The sequence below is a fragment of the Zootoca vivipara genome, chromosome 13, assembly GCF_965207765.1.
Source record: "Zootoca vivipara chromosome 13, rZooViv2.hap1.1, whole genome shotgun sequence".
Taxonomy (NCBI): Eukaryota; Metazoa; Chordata; class Lepidosauria; order Squamata; family Lacertidae; genus Zootoca; species Zootoca vivipara.
In genome coordinates, this window is record NC_142596.1 from 24032197 (window position 1) to 24059591 (window position 27395).

The window sequence follows — 27395 nt, forward strand, 5'->3', positions numbered from 1 at the left end:
GACTATAACTCCCACCAGCCATCACAGATCTAAAATTTCCATAGTGGTTTAACAATCAATCCCTCTTCCCAGGGAACTTTTGGGAATTGTAGTCTCTCAGCAATTTGACATGCTGCAGTTCCCAGGATGTTTTGGGGTGAAAGCCATGACTGTTTAAAATGGTATGATACTGCTTTAAATGTGTAGTGCAGATGGGGCCGTGATTTGGGGCTCTCCTTCTCCCCCTTATTTTTTCCCCCTATTGTTTTGGTGGGGGAGAGGAGGACACAAACCTGTTTCAGCACAGGAAAAAGGTCAGTAGCCAGAAGTACTTGTGAATATGGCTTAAGAAAACTACAGATGAATTTAACCTTCAAATACACCACGTTTGGTTTACATTTATTGCAATTTCATTGCATGACATGAATTTCTTCAAAGTAGTGGACACATTCAGTGGAGGTTGACAAAAGATTACAAAACAGCGTTTTCATGACATTTGATCCTTCCCCCACCCCCACCCCCAAAAAGAATTTTATAATGCAGGTTCATGGATGGTGACAACATCTATTGAATACATGTCTTCTGTACATATTATGCTATAGCCCCAGATCCCACAGCTATCAGGAGGAAGTGTCAACACAGATATGAAGGCGTCCATATAGATGCAGAGTCAGAAGAGGAAAACAGAGAAATGCAGGTCTGCATTTGCAACCAGCCCTGTCCTTTTTTCTCTAAGGATGGAAAACACAATATGGCTTTTTTTTTCTCTCTTAACGCCAGGAAGGAAGCAACCAGGGCTTTAAAGCTCATTGAGTAGAATGAAGTGGTCCATGCAATCTGAGAATGTGCATAAATCAGCTGATTTTCAACTCTGTCTATGCCCGAAGAAGAGTTATTACGTAATGAGAGGCTAGTTTGCACGGCAGCTCTCTGAGGATGGCTCATTTTTCCTGATTATTATTATTATTATTTATTTATTTTTAAAACACTATCATCTCCAATGAAGGAAATCCTTCGTAGCAAAGCCTCCATCCATTTTAGATGAATTAGTATAGAAGCAAAGCCTTTGTTGGGGAGAGTCTTTGGCTCCCCGTTGGGAAAGGACATCTCATAAAAGCATCAAGGTGCATCGTATCTTCCATCTTTTCTTCCTCAGAGTCCTCATGGCCTCATCAACAACAGCTCAAAGCAGTGCTCAGCATCCTTTGGTCTACCATCCAGCCATTCTTGATGCCAGATGCCAGCGATGTTGCTCTTTGCTTTTGCCACAAAACATGGTCCGTCCCATTCCACAGCCAAGCTCGGATCTCTTGAGTATAAGACACTTCAAGACCAACAAGTCTTGAAACCTGAAGGCTTTCTTATTCTTTTTTTCCTTTCAACCTTGGCTGAAGGGGCAGATCCAGCCATGCCATAAGACAACCTTTTGTCGAGTGCAAATATCCCAAAAAAACAATTTAAATGGCTACTCCCCAAACTGTGCTTTAGAGTGTTCCAGTAAGATGGCATTCTACATATAAGTAACTCAGACATTTATCATTTGTTAATATGGCTATAATACTGGTAAATTCCTGCAGATACCATACTCTATACTTGATCAAATATCCCCCTCCCCCCGAAAGCGCTCTATTTACACTGCAGGATATGTACATATTTGGTTTCAGGAATCATAAGATGCTCAAGGAACGAAACATGAATGAAACTAGGTAGATCAAAACCAACAACAATTTATACTCTTTTAATATAGTGATGCCCCCAAACTCAACACATTTGAAATACTGACCGATGGCTTAAACTTGTGTTAGCCTTCCTCTCTCACTAGATCCTGTTAAAATTATTGTGGACAGTTGGAATATCTCTCTGTGTTTTGAAAACTGCTTGATGAGAATGAAATGGAAAGTTTGTGTGCAGAATCTCTGACAGATTCCCTTGCATACTTATGAGAGAGAGGTGGTGATGGTTGTTTTAGACAACTTGGAGGTCCGATGTATGAAAGGATCAGCGGCTTTCCTTGTGGAAACACAACAAGCTATGTTGGGCGTCCCAGTTCTCAAAATATGAGGCCGCCCTCCGCAAAATGTAAGTCAATGGCTGTTGACTCCCCAAAAGGGTAGCCTTGCCCCTGAATAAACCATCTGGTTTCTGATCTCTCTTGAGGACCAGCTACCATTGGTGAATGGGCTTCAGTTTTAAAACTATATTCATCCCCCCTTTTCTTTTTGCTAATTGCCCGGAAAGCTATAGAAATGTAGACATCAAGCCATTCAGCTGAGCTCTGAGAGGGTCACTTGTGTGAGGAATGACTCACTTCCCAGTGCCACCCGTCACAATGCACACATCTAGACAAACATGCACAATCACGAGGCAGCTTCTTCTGCTGTTACTGGTTTAGTGCCTGAGATGTTCACACACATTCAGAGGGGAAATGGGGCTTCACCCCCTAACAAGTGATAGCTTTGAAGCAATGAGCAAAGCTCAGGGTGTGTGCGTGCGGGTGCAGCCCTAGACAAGCGGGCTCCATCACCACTTCACAACAGTCCTAGAACTAAGGGGTTAATGTTATCTCAGCGGGGTGCCTCTTCCTCCCCCTCCCTCCTCAGATCTGAGGTATCGGCAGAGAAATATTGACAGGCTTTCCCCCGATTTTCTTCTAAATGCATCTGTCTGTTGACGTTTCCTTTGTCCCTTTGGGCGGCTCACATCAGGACTTGGTCTCGAGTCTCTGGCAGCCTCAGGGCAAGGAGGCCTCCTGCCACCAGAGCGGAGGATGCCAGGAGGATGGGGACCACTTTGGTTATCCCAACAAAGGAGGCAAAGATAGCGTTCCCGAAGATGGCCCCAATTTTGCAGAGCCCGTTGAGGATGCCAAAGGCTGTGGCTCTGTGGAGAAGGGAGAGAAAGCAAAGGGAGTTTAAAATGGGAAAGGTCCAAGAGGCAGTGGTCCAGTGGTCCATTTTGATGGGAAGGAGCTCTTCATATTAACCTCCAAAGCAACACCCCACACAGCCACCTAAGAAGGTTAGAAGAGTCCTGGTGGATCGGTCCCAAAGGTCCATCTAGCCCAGCATCCCATTCTCACTGTGGTCAACCATATGCCCCAACAGGAAGCCTGCAGACAGGACCTGAGCACAACTCTCCCCACTGGTGATTCCCAGCAACAAGCATTCAGGGGCATCCTGCCTCCATTAGTGGAGGTAGAGCATAGCCATTGTGGCTAGTAGCCTTCTCCTCCATGAATTGGCCTCTTTTACAGCCAGCCAAGTTGGTTGTAGGGATGGGCGGATATGTCAATTTTGGCTTCTGATCAGGCTCCTATTTTTCCCAATCTTAAGTTCAGTTCACCACATTGGTGCATCGTTGGTTTAAATATATGTATTTGCTTTCAAGTTGTTTTTACATTATTATTTTTTGGCCTGGTTTTATATTGATATGGTTTGCAGACCAGCACAGTGAATTCTTTTTGCTGAGAAAGGGCTTTTTAAAAAAAATGGCATCCAGGAGATTAGCAAACAGAGCACCAGACAATGATGTCACCTCCTGCGCTGTGAAATAAGCAGTAGTGCTTCACCCCAAACCTACTTCCGTTCCCCCAATGATGCCACAGCCAACACCTCCAGATTTCCACTGGTTTGCTCTCAAATTGTGAAGGACCATGTAAAAAGCTTCAGCCACTGGAATCTCCCTGTGTTGTGTCTCCACCCTCCTTCCTCACCCCAAGGGAGGTTGCTTGGAAGAGTCACCTTTTATGTGTGGGGTACAGCTCCACAGTGATCACGTCCAGGGCATTCCAGGCAGCAATGCTGGTACCACAAAATAGGCACTGCCAGCCAATCATGGCCGACTCACTGTTGCCAAAAAACAGGAAGAAGCAGCACACGGCAGAGATCAGCATGGAACCCCCTGCAAGAAAGAGCAAAAGAGGAGGCAGGGAGAGATAAGACAAGGTCATTTATGTATGCCACTACTGCGGCCCTGCGGCCCATGTCTTGTTAACCCCCAAATGGAAAACGAGGCGAGGTCCCAACCAAGGAAGGATGGCAACTTAAACTGATGGAATATGTGCAGCTTGTGGACCTAACACACCAAATAAGAGAAGAAGAACAACATACGTTTAAAGAAGATTGGAAAATGTTTATTGACTATATGGGGGGTGGGATTGTGTACACTTGAAAACGTTGGCAGCATTAAGATAAATTCAACAGTGTAAATAAGTTTAGATGGATGTAATAATGGAATACTGAATGGTTTACTTTATATAAAATATGCAGGGATTTATGTTATGCAAAATGAACCATGGAAAGAGAAGAAGGGGAGTTTTGATACTTTAAGGTTGTTTAAATGAAATAAGACAAGCTCAAATGTGAAGGAATAACACTCAATATAGGGGTGTGGCCCTGGCTGTCAGCTTCCTCCTCCTTAGTCTCAGTGTTGACCCTTGTAGCACTCAGCAGGGAGGAGGAGGGGTGAGCTTGTTGGCTCTGCCTGCCATTGGCTCTGGTACCACCTACAGTTGGGCTCCCTGCCTTCTGCCCTACCAGTCCCAATAGGCACCAGCCCATAGGTGCCAACTCCCAGATTGAAAAATTCGGGATTGGCAGCAGCACGGCACCGGAAGTCCCTTCTACGCATGCTCTGCCCATTTCCAAAATGGCTGCAGCACCAGAAATCGCTTCTGCGTATGTCCAGAGACTCCAGACATGTGCAGAAGGAGCCTTCCCAGGCCGGTAAGAATCCGGGGGATTTACCGGGGGGGGGGTTAAATCCGGGCTGCCAGCGGGAAATGGCTGGAAAAATGGGTGTTTCCCGGGGAATACGGGAGACTTGGCAGCTATGCACCAGCCCCCACCACCCTTGGAAAACCTTGCAATGGGATCATGAGCTCAAGTTGCTGTGCTGACACAGATTCTAAAGTGCCCTGAGGGCAAGGCACAATAAGTGAAAACCTCCTTCTCAATGGAGGAAGAGTTTTGAGAAAATGGAAAGAAGGTTTTTGACATGAGACCAACTAAACCATCTTGGGGGGGGACCTTTCTGACCACTCCCACATTGACATATGTCATCCCTCCCCACTCACCAATCATCTTGATCCGACCTATTTTGTCCATCAGTAGGGCTGAGATAATGTTGCCTGGCAAGACCGAGAGACTGCCTAAGAAGCCGACGAGGTAAACCAGGAAGTCGTTGTCCCTCTCAAAATCCATGTGGCAGCCCTTCTTCTGCTCCAAGAAGGTGGCATTCACAAATTTGCATTCGACAAATTTATGTTTGTAGAGGTCTAAGGGGGGGAGAGAGAGAAAGATTGATGGATGGAACTCATACTGCATTCAAACATGGGGGGTACTGTGTTACTTTTCCTGGTTATACAGTGGAACCTCGGTTTACGAACAGCTCGGTTTACGAATTTTCGGTTTACAAACGCCGCGGACCCATCTGGAACGGATTAATTCACTTTCCATTACTTTCAATGGGAAAGTTCGCTTCAGTTTATGAACACTTCAGTTTATGAACAGACTTCCGGAACCAATTACACCCATGCTTCGGGTTAAGTACGCTTCAGGTTCAGTACTCCGCGGACCCATCTGGAACGGATTAATCCACTTTCCATTACTTTCAATGGGAAGTAAGTAAAGTGACTCGTATTATCATTTACAGAGGGGAGGCCCTTAAGATATGACACACATGTGGTGGGGATGCAGGATGGTGAAACAATTCTGGATTGATGAAGAGCTTAAAAAGATATTCAGGAGTTCAATCTTGAAGAAACCAGAGGCATTTTTACTAGGGTTTAGTTTCAAATGACATCCCTAAGGATAAAAGGAATGTATTCCTTTACGCAACCACAGCAGCCAGAATTGTATTGGCGAAAAATTGGAAAACTGATAAAACACCAGAATTAGTAGAATGGAGGACTAAAATGTTTGAATTTGCAGAGATGTCAAAATTAACAGCATCAATCAAAGGATGCTCTAATCAAGCATTTAAGAAAGAGTGGGAATGCGTTAATGGAAAAAGTTGGAGCTGGAGTCTGGAAATTATAATGCTATACAGTAATTTAATAGCCACAAGGAGACAGAAAATGTAACATTAATGACATGATGAATAATATAGTGAGCAACGCAACAATAACAAATAGAATAGTAGGTAAAGAAGATTGCACACTGGTGGAGGGAAGCACTGGGGGTGGGGGAGGCAGATGTTGGTATCAATTGAAATTGTAAAAGGACATAGGATTTTTATGTTTGAACGTGTACTGAACTGCCTTTAATTGCTGTTTTCTTTGGAAAATTTAAATATTTAAATAAAGTCTTTAAAAAATACTGCTCAGATTGGCTTTAAAAAAGAAATATATATATATAATACACGCCCATCTAACTTCACGAGACCAAAGGAAGTATCTGAAATCTGAAGAATGGAAAGCCTAGTCACTCTTACTAACTTGTTCAGAAAATATTCCCAAAAAGCAGCAGCAGGACCAGATACCATTCCTGATAAACAGGAAACAATGGTGCTTAAGTTGTTGTGTATTGCACAAAATTATTATGATTTCTTCCCAGTCTTATCTCTTCACTTCATTCCGCTTTTCTATAGATGAAAACACAGACAGAAGCCAGCAGGTACACTTTTCCAACACAGAAACACACGTTACCTGTGTTAAAGAAGACAGTTTTTATAATGGTGCAGTTCCTGAAAAAGGTCTCGCTCGATGTCACATCTTCAAAGTAGCATTCCTCAAACACAGAATCCTCAAAAGTCACATCTCGGAACTTCATTTTGATGAACCTGAAACACAGAAAATAACTCACCATCATCTTCATTTGAAGCAAGCTCCTATCCCTGAACTTTTTTTAAAAAAAATAAACACACACAATTTAAGATGCCAGACGCCAAGACAGTGAGTTTGATGCAATCTAATTCAGCTTGTTTCATATGCAAACACTTTGAACTTCACTCCCAAAACCATTTACAACCCATGGCTCATTAAGGGGGGGTATTTCAGTGAACAAAAATGAATATGTTGAAAGAAAGACTCTGTTTGGTATCTCTCTATACCTCTGTGTGATTTCCCTCTTGTTGATTATTGATTTGAGTTCCAACAGATGCCAGTATAGCTGAAACTCAAAGTCTGCCAAGAATGTAAGGCCCAACAAACTCCTCAATTGCCTTGCTGACAATTTCCCAGAAGGTGTAAGAAGCAACAAGGGGATCGACTATCTTGCACCTGATTCTTACCAACAGGGAAGAACTTGTCAATGAGGTGGAAGTTTACTTGCTTGTATTATGAAAAATAAGAATAAAAACATTATTTTAAAAAAGATGGACAACTGATGCAACCAAATATAGCCAAGATAGAGAATGTGATATTCTTTTGTTACCGCAGTTAGTGAACATGGACAGAGCCTTCTTATGTGGACATTTTTTAATAATAATAATAATAATAATAATAATAATAAGTATGTGTGAATTTTTTTTGTCCAAACAATTCCTCCACAATAGAGCACCCTTTTCTACACTCTCTTCTCTAATTATGCACATTTTTACATGCACCTTTCATTAATATATGCATTTTGTCTGCATTCTTTGGTCGGCAAACTACATTGCAAAGTTCAGAGTCATGCAACTTTTAAAAGAGTGCTGTGTTTTGGTTTGCATATGGGTTTGGGAATTTCCAATCTGATTGATCCTCATAAAAAAAAATGAGAACCAAGCAAATTTCTACATCCCTGGTTTCAGCTGCAATATGTGCCTTAATATGACGTTTCAGAAAAAGTAATGTGGGAACTGGCCCAAGATGTGCCTTTCCTTACGTGACCACTGGATGTCAGTATGTCCAAAGGTGATTTTAAAAATATTATGGCTCCTTGAAGCCCAAAGCAGAAAAGTTTATCAGCATGTGATTTAATTCATTTAGGTCATAACAGATACCCAAGTTTATTTCCCAGCATAGATGTTGAATTAGCAAAAACAATATTTTCATCAGTTGCTGCTGTTGTTTATGGGTCACTCTTTATCTCATACAAGGAGGAAAGCTTAAGGGCCATATTCTCTCCTATGGAACCCTTCCAGGGGCCACAGATCATCGACTGGCAGAGACAAAGGCAAACATGGACGGCCAAGAGGCAAAAGGAGGCACAGCAATGGATGTGACTCTTTCAGCAAGCCACTTGGGCAAATGGAGCACTACCCCACCAACCTCTGCCTACTCCCATCTGCCAGCCTTCTTATGTACAGCCAGCCCAGGGGTTGTAAAACTCAGTAGGGAGGAGAATGGAGGGGGAAACTAGACTTAGTGGGCTCTGCACATCATTAGCTCTGGCTCCATCTATTCTTGGGCTCACTGTCTTCCACCCTACCCGTACCAATCAGCACTAGCCATCAATACCTGGCAGCAACCTTTCTGGTCATTCCTCTCACCTGTCCCCCTCCCCCTCTCCCATACACACAAACACACACAGAGAGAGGAGGGGCAGACAGAAAGTATGCATATACAAACCATTTCCCCAAAGGATCTGGGCCTTGAAAAGCACATAGAGCTGAAAGAGGAAGTGGGAAAGTATGTCCTCGTTCTCACTTCCTCCTTCAGCTCTCTATATTTTTCCAGGGAGAAAAAGTAGCCACACACTCTGCCTCATGACTAAAGGGGCAATAAGAGGCTCAGAATCACTGTGGGCACCAGAGAAAAACCTCGAGGCTGCCCTTGAGCTCAAGGGCACCACACTGGTAATCTCTCACTGATCTCCATCATGACGCGACTTCCATCATCTCTGGATGTTCCAAGATGCTGCCACAGCCAGGATCAGTGGGGTAGTAGCTCCCACGGGACGCTGCACATATAAGCAAACATTTGGGTCTGTTTTGGTGAAGTGGGGTGTGATGGCTCACTTGTCATTGAAATATGTCCCATTCCGGTGGATTTGGTTTTCCAAGGTGAAGTTGAAGGTGATATCCTTGACTGATTCCCCATTGAAGACTTTCTCGCGGGACTTATACACTTCTTCTTGGTAGTAGCGTATCATGTCAGGGAACCAGACGATAAGGCCGTAGTAACTGCAAGAGGAAGAAGAGAACTGTGACACAGAGAACTGACAACTGCTACCCATGCTTTTGTAACCCCGAGGCTGGATTGCTTCAATGCGCTGTTTGTGGGGCTGTGCTTGGGCTTGGTTCTGAAGCTCCAGCTGATGCAGATTGTGGCGGCCAGATTGCTGATGGAGGCATCTGTCCAATAATAGGTGACATCATTGTTAAAACATCTGCACGGACTGCCCATCTACTACTGATCCAGGTTGAAGGTCTTTGCATTAATACCGATAACTTCGGTCCAGGGTACCACCTAAACCCTTATCTCCCAGCTGAGGTCATCTGCAGCAGCAACATTGGTCATCCCCCAAGTTGACAAGTCTCATTTGACAACAACAAGAAACTGAGCATCTTGTGTCATTAGCCCAGTTTTTTGGAGATTCAGCAGGTGCCTTCTGTTTCAACTTTTAAATGCCTGCTGATTTTTTTTCTATTCTAGGGCTGGGTTTCTGCCTGAACCCCTGGAGAACCACTGCCAGTCTGTGTAGACAGTACTGAACTAGACAGACCAAGGGTTTGACCTGGTATAAGGCAGATTTCTATGTTCCAAGGTCTTTGCGGGAAAAGGCTGCAGTTCAGTAGTATGGAATTTGCCTTGAATACAGAAGGTCCCAGGTTCAATCCAGGAGAAACGTCTGCCTGAAACCCAGGAGGGGCACTGCCAATCAATACTCAGTATATGGCAGCTTCCTAAGTTCCTAACCTTCCCAAAAGATAATGGTGGGGAAATAAACTATCTCTGAAATGTTCAAGACAGGTTCCTGTTGCTCTTAATTAGGCTTGCAAAGGTTATAAGGCAGTTTCCTGTATTTCTAATTTGAATGTTTGTTGCTCTGAGGAAACAGGCAAAGTCTATCAAAAGGAGCAAATATTGGTTTTGCTAAGACTGGTGAAATGTATCAGGCAGACTTTACCCACAGGAAACTAGGCAGTTGCCTTATACCAAGTCAAACCATTGGTACTTCAAGCTCAGTATTCCCTAGACTGGCTGCCAGTGGCTTTCTGGGGTTTCAGATAGGAGTCTTTTCCGGCCTTACTAGAAGATGCTGGAGATGGAACCTGGGAGCCTCTGCTTGTGGGATAAGCTGCAGTTTAGTGGTAGAACACCTGGTCGGCTTGCAGGCAGCCCAAGTTCAATCATATCCATCTCCAGGGAGGGTTGGAAAAAGAGTCATCTCTAAAAATTGGAAGAACCACTGCCAGTGTAGACAATATTGAGCTAGAGGGACCCACGGTGTGGTTTGCCATAAGGTAGTTTCCTTTGTAACAATAGTAGAACAGACTGCCTTGAAAAGTGGTGGGTCCTCCTTTATTTAAGGTTTTTAGCACATGCTATGAGGGATGCTGTACTAAGAGATTTATTGCAGGGTTGGACTGAATGATCTTCCAACTCTCTGGTTAATAACAGGTTTGTGAATTCCAAGACACATACCTTAAGGCCATTGAGAACCACACAATTGCCAGGAGAAGCGTGTTCATTCTGTACTGGGCTGTCAAACAGTATATTACATTGTCCATAACCTAAAAGAAAAGGGTTGTCCAAAGAATCAGTTACAGAAAAAGTCCTAAGGCTAACTTCTAATGTAGCTTATATCACCTCCAAAAAGGAAAAACAAATACCTGTTTGTTTGTGAAAATGGCCAATAATTTATTATCAGTATTTTCATTCAGTGTTTTTACATTGTAGCTAGCTGGCTAGATTCAGCGAAGCAGGATTTATTTATCTCAAATCCTACATTTGCTTTAAAACCCACTATGGCATAAATCAACTGAAGCTTAGTTGATTAATCTATGGGGCAATTTAAATAATTTAAAATTGAGGCCACTGTCAGAAGCAATTAAGTTCTGGTATATCACTGGAAGAGGGAACCAATAAATAAATAAATAAATAAATAAATAAATAAATAAATAAATAAATAAATATGAAAGGTAAAGGGACCCCTGTTGTTTATTTGTTTGTTGTTTATGGGGAAAAGGGGGCATGCAAAGCAAGGATAGTCAGTGCTTTTTATTTTTCTTTTAAGGGGGTAATCAAGGGTACTCAGTACCAGCACAACTTTTTTGGTTGTTAAAAAGTGTGGCACTTACTGTTAACTTCATGGTGAGTAAAGGTAAAGGGACCTCTGACCGTTAGGTCCAGTCGCAGATGACTCTGGGGCTGTGGCGCTCATCTCACTTTAATGGCTGTGGGAGCCAGAGTACAGCTTCCGGGTCATGTGGCCAGCATGACAAAGCCGCTTCTGGCAAACCAGAGCAGCACATGGAAACGCCGTTTACCTTCCTGCTGGAGCGGTACCTATTTATCTACTTGCACTTTGACGTGCTTTTGAACTGCTAGGTTGGCAGGAGCAGGGACCGAGCAACAGGAGCTCACCCCGTCATGGGGATTCGAACCGCCAACCTTCTGATTGGCAAGCCCTAGGCTCTGTGGTTTAGAGCCTAGGGTACTTTGCCTTAAATATGGTATTAAAGATCTTCCAACAAATATAGTTATAGTTAACAAATATAGTTAACAACAAGTGACAGTGTTCCAATGTACACTTAAACTTATTTCAGTATGTCAGGAAGATACATTTACCAAAACTGATAATATAACATAATCTATATGCAATTTAATTGCTTGGTAAAAAGGCCAGGTAGTTGATCCCCTTAAAAATCTCTGTTGAATTGAGAGCCTTACATGAAACCAAATATTTGTTGATTAATAGGCTGGGTGGTTAAAGTACTGCACCCAGATGTAATCAGGAAAGGTTGCAACCCCATGACCTGTTCATTGTATGGGCAGGTAGCACAATGACAGATCCAGGCAATCAATCATTACTGGTTGTTGTGTGCATTCAGGTGCCACCATCATCCCCCTCCCATACCTGTTTTAAGGTGGTTGTCACTCTAACAAAAGAACGCTGGTACCACTTCCCTGTAGAACACTGTATTTCAATGAATTCGTCTATCTGCTTTGGAGTTTTTATGTTGGCTACCTGAATAAAAAAGAAAAACAAGCCAAAATATTCAGCCCTTGACTTCACAGCAACCACACTAAGCTTGGTTCTTGTAGGCAATTGCACAGAAGCATCACAACAAAGGGTTGAGTCAACCGCCACCTGAATAAACACCTCCACATTCCAATCCTGAACACGTTTACTTGGAAGCAAGTCCCACAGTGTACAAGGAGGCTTATTCCCAAATAATTGTACATGGGGAAGGGGCATAGCTCAGGGGTGGAGCGACTGCTTTGCATGCAGAAGGTTCAAGGTTCAATTTCTGGCATCTCCAAGTAGGCAAGGAAGGCCTTCTCTCTGAAACCCTGGAGAGGCACTGTCAGTCTATACTGAGCTAGATAAACCAATATTCTGTCTTGGGGTGAAACATCTCCAGGTGTTTTGAACCCAGCAGTGACTGGGTTTAGGAATGAGGGAGAAATCTGATTCAGTTTACATTTAAAGGCAGGTCTCCCTGATTCTCACCTTCTGAAAGAAACACACAAACTGAAACACAGCCATCTTTTGAAATTTGCACATATCTGAATTTTGCAATACAGTTTGCTAGCCAAATAACATGTACAAAAATGCACATCTTGGTGAAAGCAACATACACAAATGCATTATATTGGGGGAAATTGTTTTACAGAAATGTGTATATTGGGGGGAAATGCATGGGGGGGGAATGTATGCACTAAAGGAGAAATTTGCACTAAAATGCTGGTGAATTTTCACATGGTCTTTTTTAAAAAATATACTGTATGCAAGGATGATGTGGAAATGTGGCAAAATGTGGAACATAGGACTGGAGAAATGAGAAGCCAAAATTGGCAGATTTGCCCATTCCTAGCTGGAGCTGATGGGAGTTGTAGCCCCAAACATCTGGGTTGGGGGAGGCTGCTCTAGAGGGAGGAGAACAGGCTCTTCTTGCCTGGATGGCAACCATGTTTGCCAATTGGAAAATAGCTTTGAATTAGAATCTGCATACTGAATCTTTGGGAGAAGAAAGAGGTGGATTGTGGGCTTTATGCAATGCATATAAAAAACCCAATTAGGTTTTGAATCTTTGACCAAAGTCTCCTATTGAGGGGAAGTGCATTCCTAGGAAGAAAGCATGCTTACCGTAAACACCCTCTCTGGCTCGCCTTTGGCCCTCATGTTGGTGTCGTGGACTTGCTTGAGGATCATCCAGGCTTCGTCGTGCTTGCCTATCTGGAAAGGCCAAAGCGAAGGATGTCAGAAAGACCACTTCCTTCAGAAAGTGTTTTTAAGATCCCAGGCTCTTTCTCTCCAGTTATGCTATGCCTCCATCGGAAGTCACATGGGTTTAACCGCAGTGGGATGATGTCCTAGCCAAGGGCAGAAGTTCTGAATTCTGCCGGAGAATACCTGCACAATGTGAGTGGGGTCTCTCCAGCCTGGGGGCTGAATGTGGCCCCGCAGGCCTCTCTATGTGGCCCCTGAAACTCTCCCTAAGCCACACACCCTCTTCCCACACCCTGAGCATTTTTGCCTAGCTGGAACCAGTCCTTGAATTCTGATAATGCCTCTTGTTTGCCTGAGTGGAGAGGGGTTTGTGAGTGTGTACAGAAACCAGCTGACTGTAGAAAGGTAAAAATAGCATTCACTTTTACCTCTGGGCCCTGCCCACCAGTGTCATGTGGCCCTCAGAAGGTTAACCAGAATGGAATGTTGTCCTTGGGGTGAAAAGGAGCTCCCCAACGCTGCTGTTCAACATTGAGCATGTTGTTTTATAACATAATGGACAGCAGAGTTGCTGTCTTCTGGATGGTTTCACACCTGGACCTTTAGCATCAACACAAAATGCATAGCAGGCAAAACTTGGCAGGGAGATAAAGTGATGATACGGAAAGTTTTCCCTGATTTATGCCACATAATGTGAGAAGGGTTCCCCATTCTCACCTTAGCCACAGAATGCAGCATCCTGAGAAACTCTACGCAAGTTTCTAGACCTTATTTTTTTTTTACTTAAAAATGCAATTACACAATTAACAGTGCAATCTAAAGGATATGTACTCAAAAACAAGTCCTCTTGAGTTCAATGGGGCCTGCTGCTGGCTGCCTTGCAATGATATGGTAAGCTCAAAATCCTGTACTGACCAGTATTCCAAAGAGCGCTGAGAACGAGCCACTGCTCCCAGGCCTGAGCAAATGCATTAGGTGTTGCAGCCTATGTCAAACAAATCCCAATCCCTTTGGTTTATTTTGCTTATGGCATATCCTCTAGAAGAATCTGCACAATGCAAAGGTCTGTTTTCTCAGACATGTGTTCTTACCTCCAGCAAAAACCGTGGGCTTTCTGGCATGAACTTCAGGGCAACCAGAGATGCGATGCAGGGCAGAGAGCAGACAACCACGAAAACTCTCCAGCTGTGGAAGTGGTAGCTGGTCCCCATACTGAAGCCCCATCCTGTAAGCAAAGGAAAGGGGCTACAGCGAGGGATGGAAGAAGGCATTGTTTCCCTTTCCACCCTGAATTTGCCCCATCCAGTCATGTTTCCGTTCTACTGCGGTTTGTCTTCCACCATCAGCTGCATTATCTTGCTGCCCACTGTTTATGTGACTTGCGTGATTTATATGTAATTAATTATGTAAATTACCTGGCCATGCCCCAATTCCACCACATTCATTTCAATGCAAGGGAAACACATTGCAAATTTGGGGCGGGGGCGGGGGGCGGTATAATCAGTTGCATATCATTTGCTGATGGAAAGCAACCAATTGACAGCAAATACCAATGGGTCGATTTCATTCTGGAATCCTGGACATGGGGACAAATACGCAAACTCCAATCATGTCCTCTTTTTCCTGTTTTCATCAGAATTCTCCAACATTCCCAGATGGCACATCTGATGTTCCAGGTAGTGAAGGTGCCTCAACAGGGATGCTGGAGGGATGCAAATTCCTATACAAAATGTCCTGATCTGCAACTCCTGGACTAATGTTTGAATCGGAACTTCGGTATCCAGGGATTTGAATTTGAGGGATTTGACCTTTTGAATTCCTGTACCAAATGACTTCATCTCATGGACTAATGTGTGAAGTTAGCTATCTAGAAATCCAGCCTTTGCAAATGCAAGGGATTCCTCCTTGATAAGAAACTAAATGGCCTAATCCGCCCTTCTTGGGGAAATAGTTGCCTTCCCAATTCTGCACTTCCCCAAACATAACGACCCTCTTCTTAATAGTCTTTGTGTGCCAAAACAGGCGCTTCGATGCAACTGTTTTGGAGAACATGCCCATGTAAAAATATATCAAAGCACATCGTTAAAGATGTACATTGAGGGAAATCTGTTTTTAAGAATGCAGATTAACACAGAAATGGAATTGTGGGTTTTTAAAAAAATAATAATGCAAAAGTAAGGTGGACTGGAAATAGATAGATCTGGCCATTCCTTATCCTCGGTATCTTCAGTGAAGAGCACCTCAGGGAGTGGGGCTAGGGACTGAGACCCTGGACAGCTGCTGCCAGCCAGAGGAGGCAGTATTGAGCTAGATCAGGCTATGTGGTGTTCTTGATGTGTCATTGGCTTAACTCCCATCAGCCAGTGATCTGACTCAGTATAAGCATTCCTAGACCTAGGCCTTGCTAAGTTCTGGCCCCACCTCCCAGTCCTACCAGGCGGAAGGGAGCATTGCTGTATAGACAGCCAGCAAATCCTTAGCCTGAATGCCACACGTGGATAAAGGCCAGAGGTGCCGTTTGAATCCAGAGGTGATTACCGTAATGCGGGATGATGCTCCAGGCCATGATGGAGGCGTAGAGGGCTCCAATCATCCAGAACATGCAGAGCCAGCTCAGATGCTCCCCTCTCTTCTCACGAGACAGGAATTCAGAGAAATAGGCAAAGACAATGGGGAGAGTCCCTCCAATTCTGAGGATGCAGGTGAGGTGGGAGAACAGGCAGGGAGAATAAAAACCAGGCCAAAGTGTTACTGTTAATACATTCAGCCCTGAATAGCTTCAGGTCAGTTTACCTAGGGCAGGCATCCCCAAACTTCGGCCCTCCAGATGTTTTGGACTACAATTCCCATCTTCCCCAACCACTGGTCCTGTTAGCTAGGGATCATGGGAGTTGTAGGCCAAAACATCTGGAGGGTCGCAGTTTGGGAATGCCTGACCTAGGGCTTCCATATGCCCGAAATTTCCTGGACACAGCCAGAATACAGCAGTCTGAAACCTTGGGGGTCCGGATTTTCACTTTTTGAAATATGGCAACTCTAGTTTACCTGGTTGTATTACCTTATATATGCCCACTTGTCCGCTGGGACTGGCATTGTTAGAGGCGCCATGTAATGCTCACTCTACATTTGCAAGAAATTGTGGCAGCACCTACCCTTTGGAACCCCCCACCTAGAATGATTAATATATAGCACAGTCGGTATAGCATGAGACTCTGCATCTCAGGGTTGTGGGTTTGAGTCCCACACTTGGCAAAATATTCCTGCATTACAGGGGGTTGTACTAGATGACCCTCAGGGTCCCTTCCGACTCTACAATTCTGTGATTCTATTGATGTCAGACAGGTGCCTTCACTGTACTCTTTATGTTGCCTGCTAAAAACATTTTTATTTAGGCAAGCCTATCCTGGTGGGTAGAATGTTCTTGGTCTACAAAAATGGGGAAGGAGTGGACCACATATCCCTTCTTGAGCTACTTGCAAGAAAGGTGGAACATAAAGGTAGTAGTAATATATACATATAGTGTGTGTGTGTGTGTGTGTGTGTGTGTGTGTGTGTGTAATGTAGTAATAAATATAAACTAAAAATTCATACAAACATAAATGCAAGACTAGCATTGGAGTCTAGACCCCAGATGCTATTTTGTTGGGGTGGGGAATTCAATCCCATACCAGCAAATTCAAGTTGCACAATTCAAGATGATTCGTGCCACTTCCATGAATAAAAAAAAATCAGGAAGTGATATGGAAATGTCCTGGAAAGTGTGAGACAACAATGGCTTAATGCAACCCAGCCTTCTCACAAGCAAATCAGAATGAGTGATCAATAAATGGCTTGTCTGGACCAGCAGGGTGAAGGAGGATTCAATTCTGCTGGCTGCAGGGATCTGCTTCCCTCCTGCTTGACTCTGCTTGCCCAGCGCATTCCACTGTTGCCTGCCTTTTTCCTGCCCAATGGCCCACCCATTGACAGCCCCAGATTGCTCCAGGAAGCCCAACCCAGGGCAATCAAATGCTATTGTCTCCCAACCCAGCCAATATCCAAATGCCACAAAATGGGCCTGATTCAGTTTTGAGAGTCAGGCCAATCTGATGCAGAGACCTATTTGTTAATGCAAGCTGGCCTTTTCCCAAGCTGGGTGCTGCGCTGCTTACCCGAAACCAGAGATAAGGCGACAGAAGAGGAAGAATCCATATCCCTGTACAAACGAGGACAGGAACGCAAAAGATGCATTGATGGAGAGAGACAGGATGAGGCATTTCTTCCGGCCCAGTTTGTCTGCCAGGCCACCCCACATAATAGCCCCCAGCATCATGCCCAGGTAGACAATCAGTCCTGGGGGAGAAACAAAGACAAGGGGGAGGTTTTATTTTTATTTTTTTAAAAAAGAAGTGAACCTACTTCATTCCAGACAAAGCAAAGCAAAACAAGACAAAAATCAGATACATGTAGCCATGTTGGTCCAGATATAAGGATAAGGGAGACATTTATTTGTTGGCACATTATTGGGAAATGACTTAATTTGCATATAGAATAAGAGAACAAGAAGAACGTATGTTTAAAGAAGATTGTAAAATGTTTATTGAATATATGGGGGGAATTGTGTAGACTTGAAAACGTTGGCAGCACCAATACTTTAAGGTTGTTTAGATGAATATTTTAAATTGTAAAACAGGAAATTTAATAAAAATTATACACACGAAAGAGGAAAATGACTTAATTTGTATCTAACCAAAGCAATATAGCTATCTCTTGAAATTTTGGAGTTTGCAAGGTAGTCCTCCAGCTCCCCAAATTGCATGCAAAATAGTTCATGTTAGGGGAAGATGCACTGCAGTGTATTAGTGATAATAAAAGGTAAAGGTAAAGGAACCCCTGACCATTAGGTCCAGTCGTGACCGACTCTGGGGTTGCGCGCTCATCTCACATTATTGGCCGAGGGAGCCGGCGTATAGCTTCCAGGTCATGTGGCCAGCATGACAAAGCCGCTTCTGGCAAACCAGAGCAGCACATGGAAACGCCGTTTACCTTCCCGCTGTAGCGGTTCCTATTTATCTACTTGCATTTTGACGTGCTTTCGAACTGCTAGGTTGGCAGGAGCTGGGACCAAGCAACGGGAGCTCACCCCGTCACAGGGATTCGAACCGCCGACCTTCTGATCAGCAAGCCCTAGGCTCAGTGGTTTAACCACAGCGCCACCTGGGTCCCTGATAATGGTGATAATGTGATAATGGTGTTGCATAAATATTAGGGGAAATTGCTTGCAAAAATGCAAATATATTATGCAAATTTAGATACAATGAAAAAATTGCATGAAAATGAAAGAAGCCAAAATAGTCAGAGCAGGCCAGCAAAGGAAGGTGTAGAGGGGAAGGGAGAAAATGGACTTGGGGGGGGGGGGTCCAGCTAGGGCAGGGTGTTTGTGTGTGTTGTGGGGAAGCATAAATCTGCCCCTTGAGGGGGAAATTTGATGGTTGTAGGGTATGCATTCACTGACATGTTGCCTACTTGGGAAGTTGCCTGCCAGGGGAAGTGGCCCTCATGCTGAAAGCACCTTCCTATCTCTGCTTTGCATGCAGAAGTTCCCAAAATATGGGAGTCCTGGGTAAAAAGGATGTTAGGTTGCAAGACTCTGCACCCACCCAAGGCTGCCATGAACTGCAGGCTGTTGTGAACTGCAAAAAATAGAAGTGCCACATTTAATGGGCAAATGGCCTCGAACAATATAAGGAGGCTTCACGTGTTTATAAGGGACTGGACTTCCAGGCTGATGAAGCATTCTGGGGAACCTGAGAATTCATGCAGAAAGCCCGAAAAGCCCAATGAGATGTTTGTATGACTAGGAGTGGACCTGTGTATGTCCTAGTGATTGTAGTTTTGCCAAGGCTCACATAGGGATGGATCTGTCAATTTCAATTATCTCCATTTCTGCAGCCATTTGCTTTTTCCCTTCTGCATTCCTACAAAAATTCATCACATTTCAATGCAAATTTCCCCTCATTTGCCACTTCGTATGCATTTTAGCTAATGTGCCCATTTTTACAAGCAATTTCCCCTAACATAATGCATTTTGGGGTATGTTGTTTTTCACAGATATCCCATGCTGCGTGCATTTTTGTACCCACTGGCTGGAGTCCTGGAGAACAGCATTTCCAAACACAGAGAGCTGCTAATTTCAAAGGACGGCTGTGTTTCAGTCTGTGTATTGGTTTGAGAAGTGTGAATGCAAACAAAAATCACATTTCTCCTTCGGCCCAAGTGTTAACTGCATAGATAGACTTTCAGCCTGAGTTCATCTCAGCTCTGAGTAAGATTAGGTGCCCATTAGAGGGCGCTGCGAGCTGAGTCATCAGCAACTCCTTGCCTGACTAGTTGTTGCTACACTCAGAGAGATCAGAAATGCCGTGAGCCTCAGGCGGCCTAAGCAGCTTAAGGGCGCACGTGTCCTCTGTACGTGCCACCAGTGACGGGGGCAGGTGTTTGGCATCTTAGCCCTGCTAACTCACCCCAGTGCAACTGGTGCTGCAGAAAGATCAGCAGGGGAAGAGAGTTCAGTAATGTTGAAAACCAGGAGGTAGGAGTTTATAAAGGGATGCTAACATGTCTCTGTGAAGATTCTGTCACTGGACGGCAAGCAATAATTTTAGGTGTTTCTGATGGATCCTGGAGAGGGGAGGAAATATTAATGTTGAATCAGGTGCTCGGAAAGATTACCAAGTTCCTTCCTTCAGCACTTCCCTATTAGATCCTGGATTTTGGAAAGAGTGCTAGGGGGGGGGCAGACTGTAGGAATGGGGGCAAAATTCAGCTTCCCAGCAATCACATCTTCCTTCCTTCTTTTACAGCAAGCAGCTAGTCCTCATGTCTATAAAGATACCCATGAATGTGAAGTGGGTGAGCAATTCCCGGTGGGCCAAATCCTGATCTCCTCCAGCCTGTTGGTCCAGCATTGACAGGTGGGCAAGAACACTCGTCTGCCAATCATCTGACATTATAATGATGTCAGGTGATTGATAGGTAGCTTGATCCCACCCACTCACCTTTCAACATTGGCCCTGGGTGGTGAGGTTCAGGCAAACCCCCCTCCCCATTTATACTCGTTCAATATGTGTGTGACTGCACACATGCGCATCACACAAAAAATGGAAGTGACCCGGAAATGTCACAAAAAGGGTAGAAACAGGGCTTGGGGGGGGGGCAAAATGGGGTGTTTGCAGCCTTTTTCAACGGTGTTTCAAATATACATGATTTCACTTAAAGGCAGCCCTGTTTAGGGAAGTTTTTCATGTTTGATGTTTTACTGTGTTTTTAATATTCTATTGGGAGCTGCCCAGAGTGGCTGGGGAAACCCAGCCAGATGGGCAGGGTATAAATAATAAATTATTATTCTAGTTACAGGTAGGTAGCCATGTTGGTCTGCCGCAGTCAAAACAAAATAAAAAAAATATTTACGGTAGCACCTTAGAGCAGTGTTTCTCAACCAGTGTGCCTCCAGATGTTTTCGGACTACAACTCCCATCATCCCTAGCTAACAGGACCAGTGCTCAGGAATGATGGGAGTTGTAGTCCCAAAACATCTGGAGGCACACTGGTTGAGAAACACTGCCTTAGAGACCAACTAAGTTTGTTATTGGTATGAGCTTTCATGTGCATGCACCCTTCTTCAGATACACTGAAATGTTTCAGTGTATCTGAAGGAATTATTATTGTTATTGTTATTGTTAACCATGCAGTGCCTTGGATAATAACCCCTGCGTAAATGGGGGATTGCCTGTACTGCCCTAGTTCCATTGAACTCCCCATGGATCAAAACAAAAAAAATAAAAAAAATCATTCCAGTAGCACCTTAGAGACCAACTAGGTTTGTCATAGGTATGAGCTTTCATGTGCATGCACACTTCTTCAGCACTAGTTCCATTGAACTCCCCGTGGATCAGTTGCAATTCCAGCCTGATTTCTGCAGGGTGTGGGTATGCCTGGCAGCTCCCAGCAGGAATAGGGTGGTGTGCCCAAACCAAGCAGGACTGAACTCCCTGCACACCTGCTGATTTGCAGGGGGTGGGATGGGACAATCCTGTTTTCTTCAGCATTCATACATGCCAGCCAGTTTCCAGCAGGAGCTTGCTGGTGCACCCGAACAGAGCAGGAATGAACAGCCTGTGCATCAGGTAATGTGTGGGGTGGAGGCGAGGAGCTCAATCACGTTTTCTGCAGCCACACTGCTACCCGCTCCACATCTGGTGTTTCCTGATGCTGCATCGTGGGCCAAATGGGGAGGCCTGGAGGGTCAGGTTTGGCTGGATGTTGCCCACCCTTACTCTGCATCAAATGCTGGCTTTGGAACAAATTCAGTTCTCATGACTAGTCGAAAATTCAAACCCAAAAACGCTTTGCTAAATTAAAAAGCAATGCAGCGCAATAATAATAATATGTAAGAGAAACAGTGGATGATTTTATAACAAAAGCCTTTAAAGCTCATGGTAATCAGACCTTGGAGGAATCCATAAATACTATAATTTCTCCCAATAAGAATGTAAGCAAATCCCTTCAGAGTGAATCACACAGTATTTAAGCTTTTCAGGATGTTGGCAGCAAGCCGGCTGCAGTTGCCTTTCATTTATTCATTATTCCACTTTTTTTCCAAGGGGATTGTTATTCAATGGATTGATCATGCATGCAACTATAGATGACACACGCGCAAACACATCCATTACAGAGTGTACTCTGCAATGAGATCTTGAAACCCAATTCACAGCTGGTTTGTAAGCAGTATGCATCAAAGGGTCCTGATCACTGTATGGATTATTGGACCCTGGGGGTTGGCAATTGGCAACGCTCAAGCTAAATTCAGCCCTTGGAGGGATGCCATCTGCCACTTGTCTCTCTTCCTATTGAAGTGGCTGACCATCATTGCTGTTTGGTGCTTCTTGAATGTCTTGTTGAGACAGGGGTGGGGCAGAAGTCAGGTTGGGATGTCCTAGTAGAAGTCTGCAAGATTTGCAACAAACTGTCTTCCAACATCAGTTGTTTAGCAACACTAACAACAAAGTCACTTTCTTCTTGGGACTGTTGGGATAGCTCAGTCATTAGCTCATGAGACTCTTAACCTCAAGGTCATGGCTTCGAGACCCACATTGGGCAAAAGATTCCTGCATTGCAAGGGCTTGGGCTAGATGACCCTCAGGATCCCTTCCAATTCTACAGTTCAATGATTCCCTCATAAATTAGGCTGCTAAAATGATAAAAGATAGCCCGGTGAGGCATTTTCTGTGAAAGGACTATGACCTCAGGTCTGTTCTGGTAGACGATGCAGAGCTTAAGAACATAAGCCTGCTGGGTCAGTCCAATGGGTCAGCATCCTGTTCTCACAGTGGCCAACCAGATACATGTGGGAAGTCCACAAGCCACATCAATAGATCAATGGTCTGACTTGCTGTGAGATTCATGGGGGATGAAGCTATCAAAGGCTACTAGCTATCAGAGCTGTGTTTCCTCATTTTCAGAAGCAGTGTGCCTCACATTATCAGCTGCTTGGAACTGCATGGGGTTTGGGTCCTGCTCGCAGGCTTCCCATTCAGGCATCTGGTTGGCCGCTGTGAAAACAGGATGCCAGATTAGATGGGTCCTTGGTCTGATGCAGCAGCCAGGCTCTTCTCATGTTTACATGCTAAAGTTCGATTGCTCAACCTCTTCCCCAACCCCTATCCAATATGGGAATAGTGGCCCACTGGGTGGGTGGGGACACTGGTATCCTCCAGACCAGGCATCCCCAAACTGCGGCCCTCTAGATGTTTTGGCCTACAACTCCCATGATCCCTAGCTAACAGGACCAGTGGTCGGGGAAGATGGGAATTGTAATCCAAAACATCTGGAGAGCCGAAATTTGGGGATGCCTGCTCCAGATGTTAAACTCCAGATGCCATAGTCCCTGAAAATTAGCCATCCTGGCTGGGGCTGATGGGAGTTGGGGTCCAACAATCTCTGGAAGTCCAGAGGTTTGTCTCCCTTGGTTTGTTGCAGTTTGCTTTGCGTGATGCCTCTGGCTTAACCCCTTAGGCTTTCCACCTACACACACAACATGAAACTAAGCCAAAGTTTGCAGAATTCACCCCTTGTTCCTCATCCTTTCCCCTCCTTCTTCTCCCTCCCCTGCTGTTGAAAAATACAATGTAAGTTCCTTGGGGCAGAGACAAACGCCTATTGCTTGTGCTACTCTGTCAAACGCTGTCAACAGTGAACTGCCCTGCACAAAATATAATTATGCGAAGCACCTTTTTCAGTTAAGACAGCTGCTGGGAGCTGTTGCCTAAAGTATCTGGAGGGCACCAGACTGGGGAAGAGCTGTACAGAAGCATCACCTGACGCCATCAAGGAAGTTCATGCATTCTGCCTGAGTTCAAGCTCTTGCTCCCAGATTAAAAACTGAACGGCCAGGCTGGATAAATTGCTTTCTGCAGAGAAAATCCAACTTCCCAGCTGTTCATCCTAAGCTCCTTAAAAACGGAAGCACACACAAATGTATCTGATCCAGTGAGCCAACCCATCCATTTTGCTTTTAACAAAAGAACATGTGCTCATTCGAACACTAGTGTGCTTCCCTGGCAGTCTGTGTGGATACTGTCCATGGTTGTTGTCAGGGAATAGTCTAGGGAGCCTGGGTCTTTTGGGCAATCTCCAGCCCCTTCCCCTACTTGTGGGCTTCCCACAGCCACTTGGTGATTATAGGATGCAAGAATAGATGGGTCTTTGGTTGATCCAGCATGGCTCTTCTCATGTTCTTGAAGTCCCAGGTTCAAGTCCTGACACCTCCAAATAGGGCTGTCTGAAAACCTGGAAAGCCACTGTTCCTGGGGGAGGGGGGCGTTTACCAACATCTGGTGCTCTCCAGGTATTGTTGGGCTTCCAACTGTTAAGGGATGGTTGGAACTGGTGTGCCACAACATGTTGGCTATTCCTAGTTGGACCAGTAGTCCAATTCAGTGTAAGTATGTTCCTAAAAGGAGATTGGTTCTTCTATGATTCAGCACATGCTTCGCATGCAGAAAGGGAGATGGTAGTTGTCCTCCTGTCCTGTTTATTGGTTTCCCAAATGCATCTGGATGGTTAAATGCATCTGGATGGTTAAATGGGCCTTTGGTCTGATCTGCCAATGCTCTTCTAATGATCTCAGAGGTCAGCAACTGGAAAATCTTCACCTTCACATGGTCCCCTGAGTGACCCTATTTGGCACTCTGATCTCTCTCTACTCTTATTTTTCCTGGTAGACATGTGGGTGAATGAAGACGAGAACCTTTCTTCCTCTCACTAACATCCCTCAGTCTCCTCTCAACCCCTCTCTCATTTAGATCATGAGCATGATGGATACATTTCAAAACAAGCTTGCCTCCCTCACATCACATGCATTTTTGCATGAACACCAAAACTTCCTAGAGTAGGGTTTCCCAAACTTGGGTCTCCAACTGGTTTCATCATCCCTGACCACTGGTCCTACTAGCTAGGGATGATGGGAGTTGTAGTCCCAAAACAGCTGGAGACCCAAGTTTGGGAAACTCTGATTTAGAGGTATCTATATTTTGGGGGGTAGGGGCTGGGGGAGTGCAGCATGCCTCCAGCAGCTGGCTCCTTCTCCTCCTTCTGCCATGGAGGGGAAGGAGGGTCGGAACACCCTCTTGCTGGTGGTAGCACCAAGAGGAGGTGAAAGAGGAGCTGCAGGCTATTGAGCCATGTGGCTGCTGCATTTGTCTCTACCCCCTGCTCCTCCAGATGTCCTGGCCTCATGCGTGCTGATGTCGGGACATCGGTATGTCACAAACATAAGAAGAGCAAGATAAAAAATGTTTCACATAAATAAAATGGAATACATGAAAACACACATAGCCCCTAGTACACTGACTATCACCTCTACAAATAGATTTGTGTTAGTTATATGCCCTTGAGGCCAGCAACCCAAGTTCAGGACCCAATCTGTTATTTATTCAAAATACGGCCATATATATCAGTTATGAAAATCTCCCTAGCCAGGCATAGCCTAAAGCACTTGCATCATTTAAAATTTCAAGGTGGGTGGGAACAGAACAGGGCAGATTTCTGGAGGAATGTTATTTCTATAATCCAGGTTTTCTCCCCCACTCATGCTGTCCAGGCACACTGAAATGACTAATTATTCTATCTAAGCCTGGGTTCATTCTTCATCATTTGATTCTGTGCCAGAAGCCTGGATGGGGGGAGGGCAGCTGCCTCTTGCAAAATGCAGGGGAACTTCTTCCAAGCTGGCTGAGAACAGCATCTACGCTTAAACCAGCCACTTAAGTCACTTTAAATCCAATATAAATTAATAGGGATGGGCTATCCTGAATCTGCTATTGCCTGCTCTGTTTTTTTCCAGCACTGCTATGCTGAAAATCCCATCTTCATCCCTCACCATTCTCCATCAATTAATGGAACAGGAAATGGCAATCAAACATTATCAAAGGTGAAGAGAGAGAAAATGTGAAATTATCAGTGGTGGGGTTTGATGTTTCGTGGTATTTATCTAACATTTGAGGTGGCCAAATGGTGTTTGTGAATGTCCTTTCTTTATCTTGCAACTCATCTCATAAGAACTTAAGAACCTGTTGGATCAAGCCAATGGCCCCTCTAATCCAGCATCCTGTTCTCACAGTGGCCAACTAGATGCCCTAACGGGAAACCCACAAGCAGGACCCAAGCACAAGTACACCTCCTGCGGCTTCCAGCAACTAGTATTCAGAATTATTATTGCGTCCAGTCATGGAGGCAGAGCATAGTGACCTTAACCTCCATCAATTTGTCCAATCCTCTTTTAAAGCCATTCAAGCCAGTGGCCATTGCTGCCTTCTGTGGGAGTGAATTCCATAGTTCAACTATGCATTGTGTGAATAAATATGTCCTTTTATCTGTCCTGAATCTCCCAACATTCAGCTTCCTTGGATGTCCATGAGATCTAGCCTTATGAGGGAGGGTGATTATAGATGATAGCTTGATGATAGATAGATATAGATAGATGATAGATAGATACTGTACTTCCTCCATGCCTAATTAGATAAACTTCTATCATGTCACCCATCCTTTGCATTTTCTTTAAACTAAAAAGTCTGAAATTCTGCAACCTTTCCTCATAGGGGAGTGGCTCCATCCCCTTCATCATTTTGGTTGACTTTTTCTGAACCTTGTCCTCGTCTACAAGATCCTTTATAAAGTGAGGTGACCAGAATTGTTATGTTGTGAGTGTGATTTCAGCTCTTCGTGAAGTCAGCTCAGAAGTGATTCAGCATACTAGCAAGGAACTGCTAGGAGTCAAGTATAACAAGAACAGTCTTCTTTATTGCAGTAGGAATCTTGACTGACTGGAGGGAAAGGGTGAGCTCCTTTTATACTCTCAGGAGCAGGGGTTGGGGAAAGGATACATTTAGATTTTGGCGGGAACCTATCAGAGTGAGGATCCAAATTGTGCTAACAAGTTAACCAATAGCAACTGTCCCCACACCCATTTGAATCGCCCAGGAGCGGGAAAGGTAGTTACAGGACTAGCAGAGAAACTCATGAACACAGATTAAACCAATACATAACACCCCTTCCCTCCTAGTGCGCGAAGCACTCAAAGTCCCTCAAGTAATTAGGTGGCCGGCGGTTCCGCTGGGGCCTCCTAGGAACAGGAGTGGCTGGAGTCTGCTGCACCGGAACTTGGGGTGACGGTGGTGTTGCAGGCAGGATGGGCGGTGGAGACACATCCCTGGCTGGGGGCAGCATCTCTGAGGAAGCGGGGATGCTGCTACCTTCTGGTGGAGGCATTTCCAAATCGCTGGAACTGGCCTGGGTAGGAGGCTGCAGGGATTCGGTGTCAGGCAGTGTTTCCTCTAGGTCGGCCGAGTTCCCATCACTTTGGGTACTGTTGGGGGCACGCCGACGCAGCTGGTCTATATGGCGTCGCATCACTCGACCGTCGTCCAGCGTAACGAAATACGAGACTGGACCACTGGCACGGGTGACAACACCTGGCACCCATGCCGGACCTCTGGCGTAGTTTCGTACCCAGACTAGCTCTTCTGGGGTGAGGTAGCGTGTGGTGTCCCTTTCGGGCTCTGGCTGAGCTCGAGCAGGACGGGACGGGTTTTTGTCCGGGTGTACAAAGTCCATGAT

The 27395-nt window shown here is 44.8% G+C and overlaps 1 protein-coding gene across 1 annotated transcript in view; it reads right to left on the reverse strand.

Moving 5' to 3' along the window:
* Window positions 1-347: 347 nt before the first annotated feature.
* SV2B (synaptic vesicle glycoprotein 2B) overlaps window positions 348-27395 on the reverse strand; it is a 71653-nt gene continuing 44605 nt past the window's right edge. The window contains exons 3-13 of the mRNA XM_035132182.3: window positions 17393-17573; window positions 15780-15931; window positions 14333-14466; window positions 13158-13247; window positions 11925-12035; window positions 10490-10578; window positions 8860-9024; window positions 6626-6759; window positions 5054-5254; window positions 3720-3879; window positions 348-2859 (exon numbers count right to left, since the gene is read on the reverse strand). Of these exons, the coding sequence (XP_034988073.3) occupies window positions 2676-2859; window positions 3720-3879; window positions 5054-5254; window positions 6626-6759; window positions 8860-9024; window positions 10490-10578; window positions 11925-12035; window positions 13158-13247; window positions 14333-14466; window positions 15780-15931; window positions 17393-17573 (1601 nt within the window). The 3' untranslated portion in view covers window positions 348-2675. The remainder of the gene's footprint in view (window positions 2860-3719; window positions 3880-5053; window positions 5255-6625; window positions 6760-8859; window positions 9025-10489; window positions 10579-11924; window positions 12036-13157; window positions 13248-14332; window positions 14467-15779; window positions 15932-17392; window positions 17574-27395) is intronic.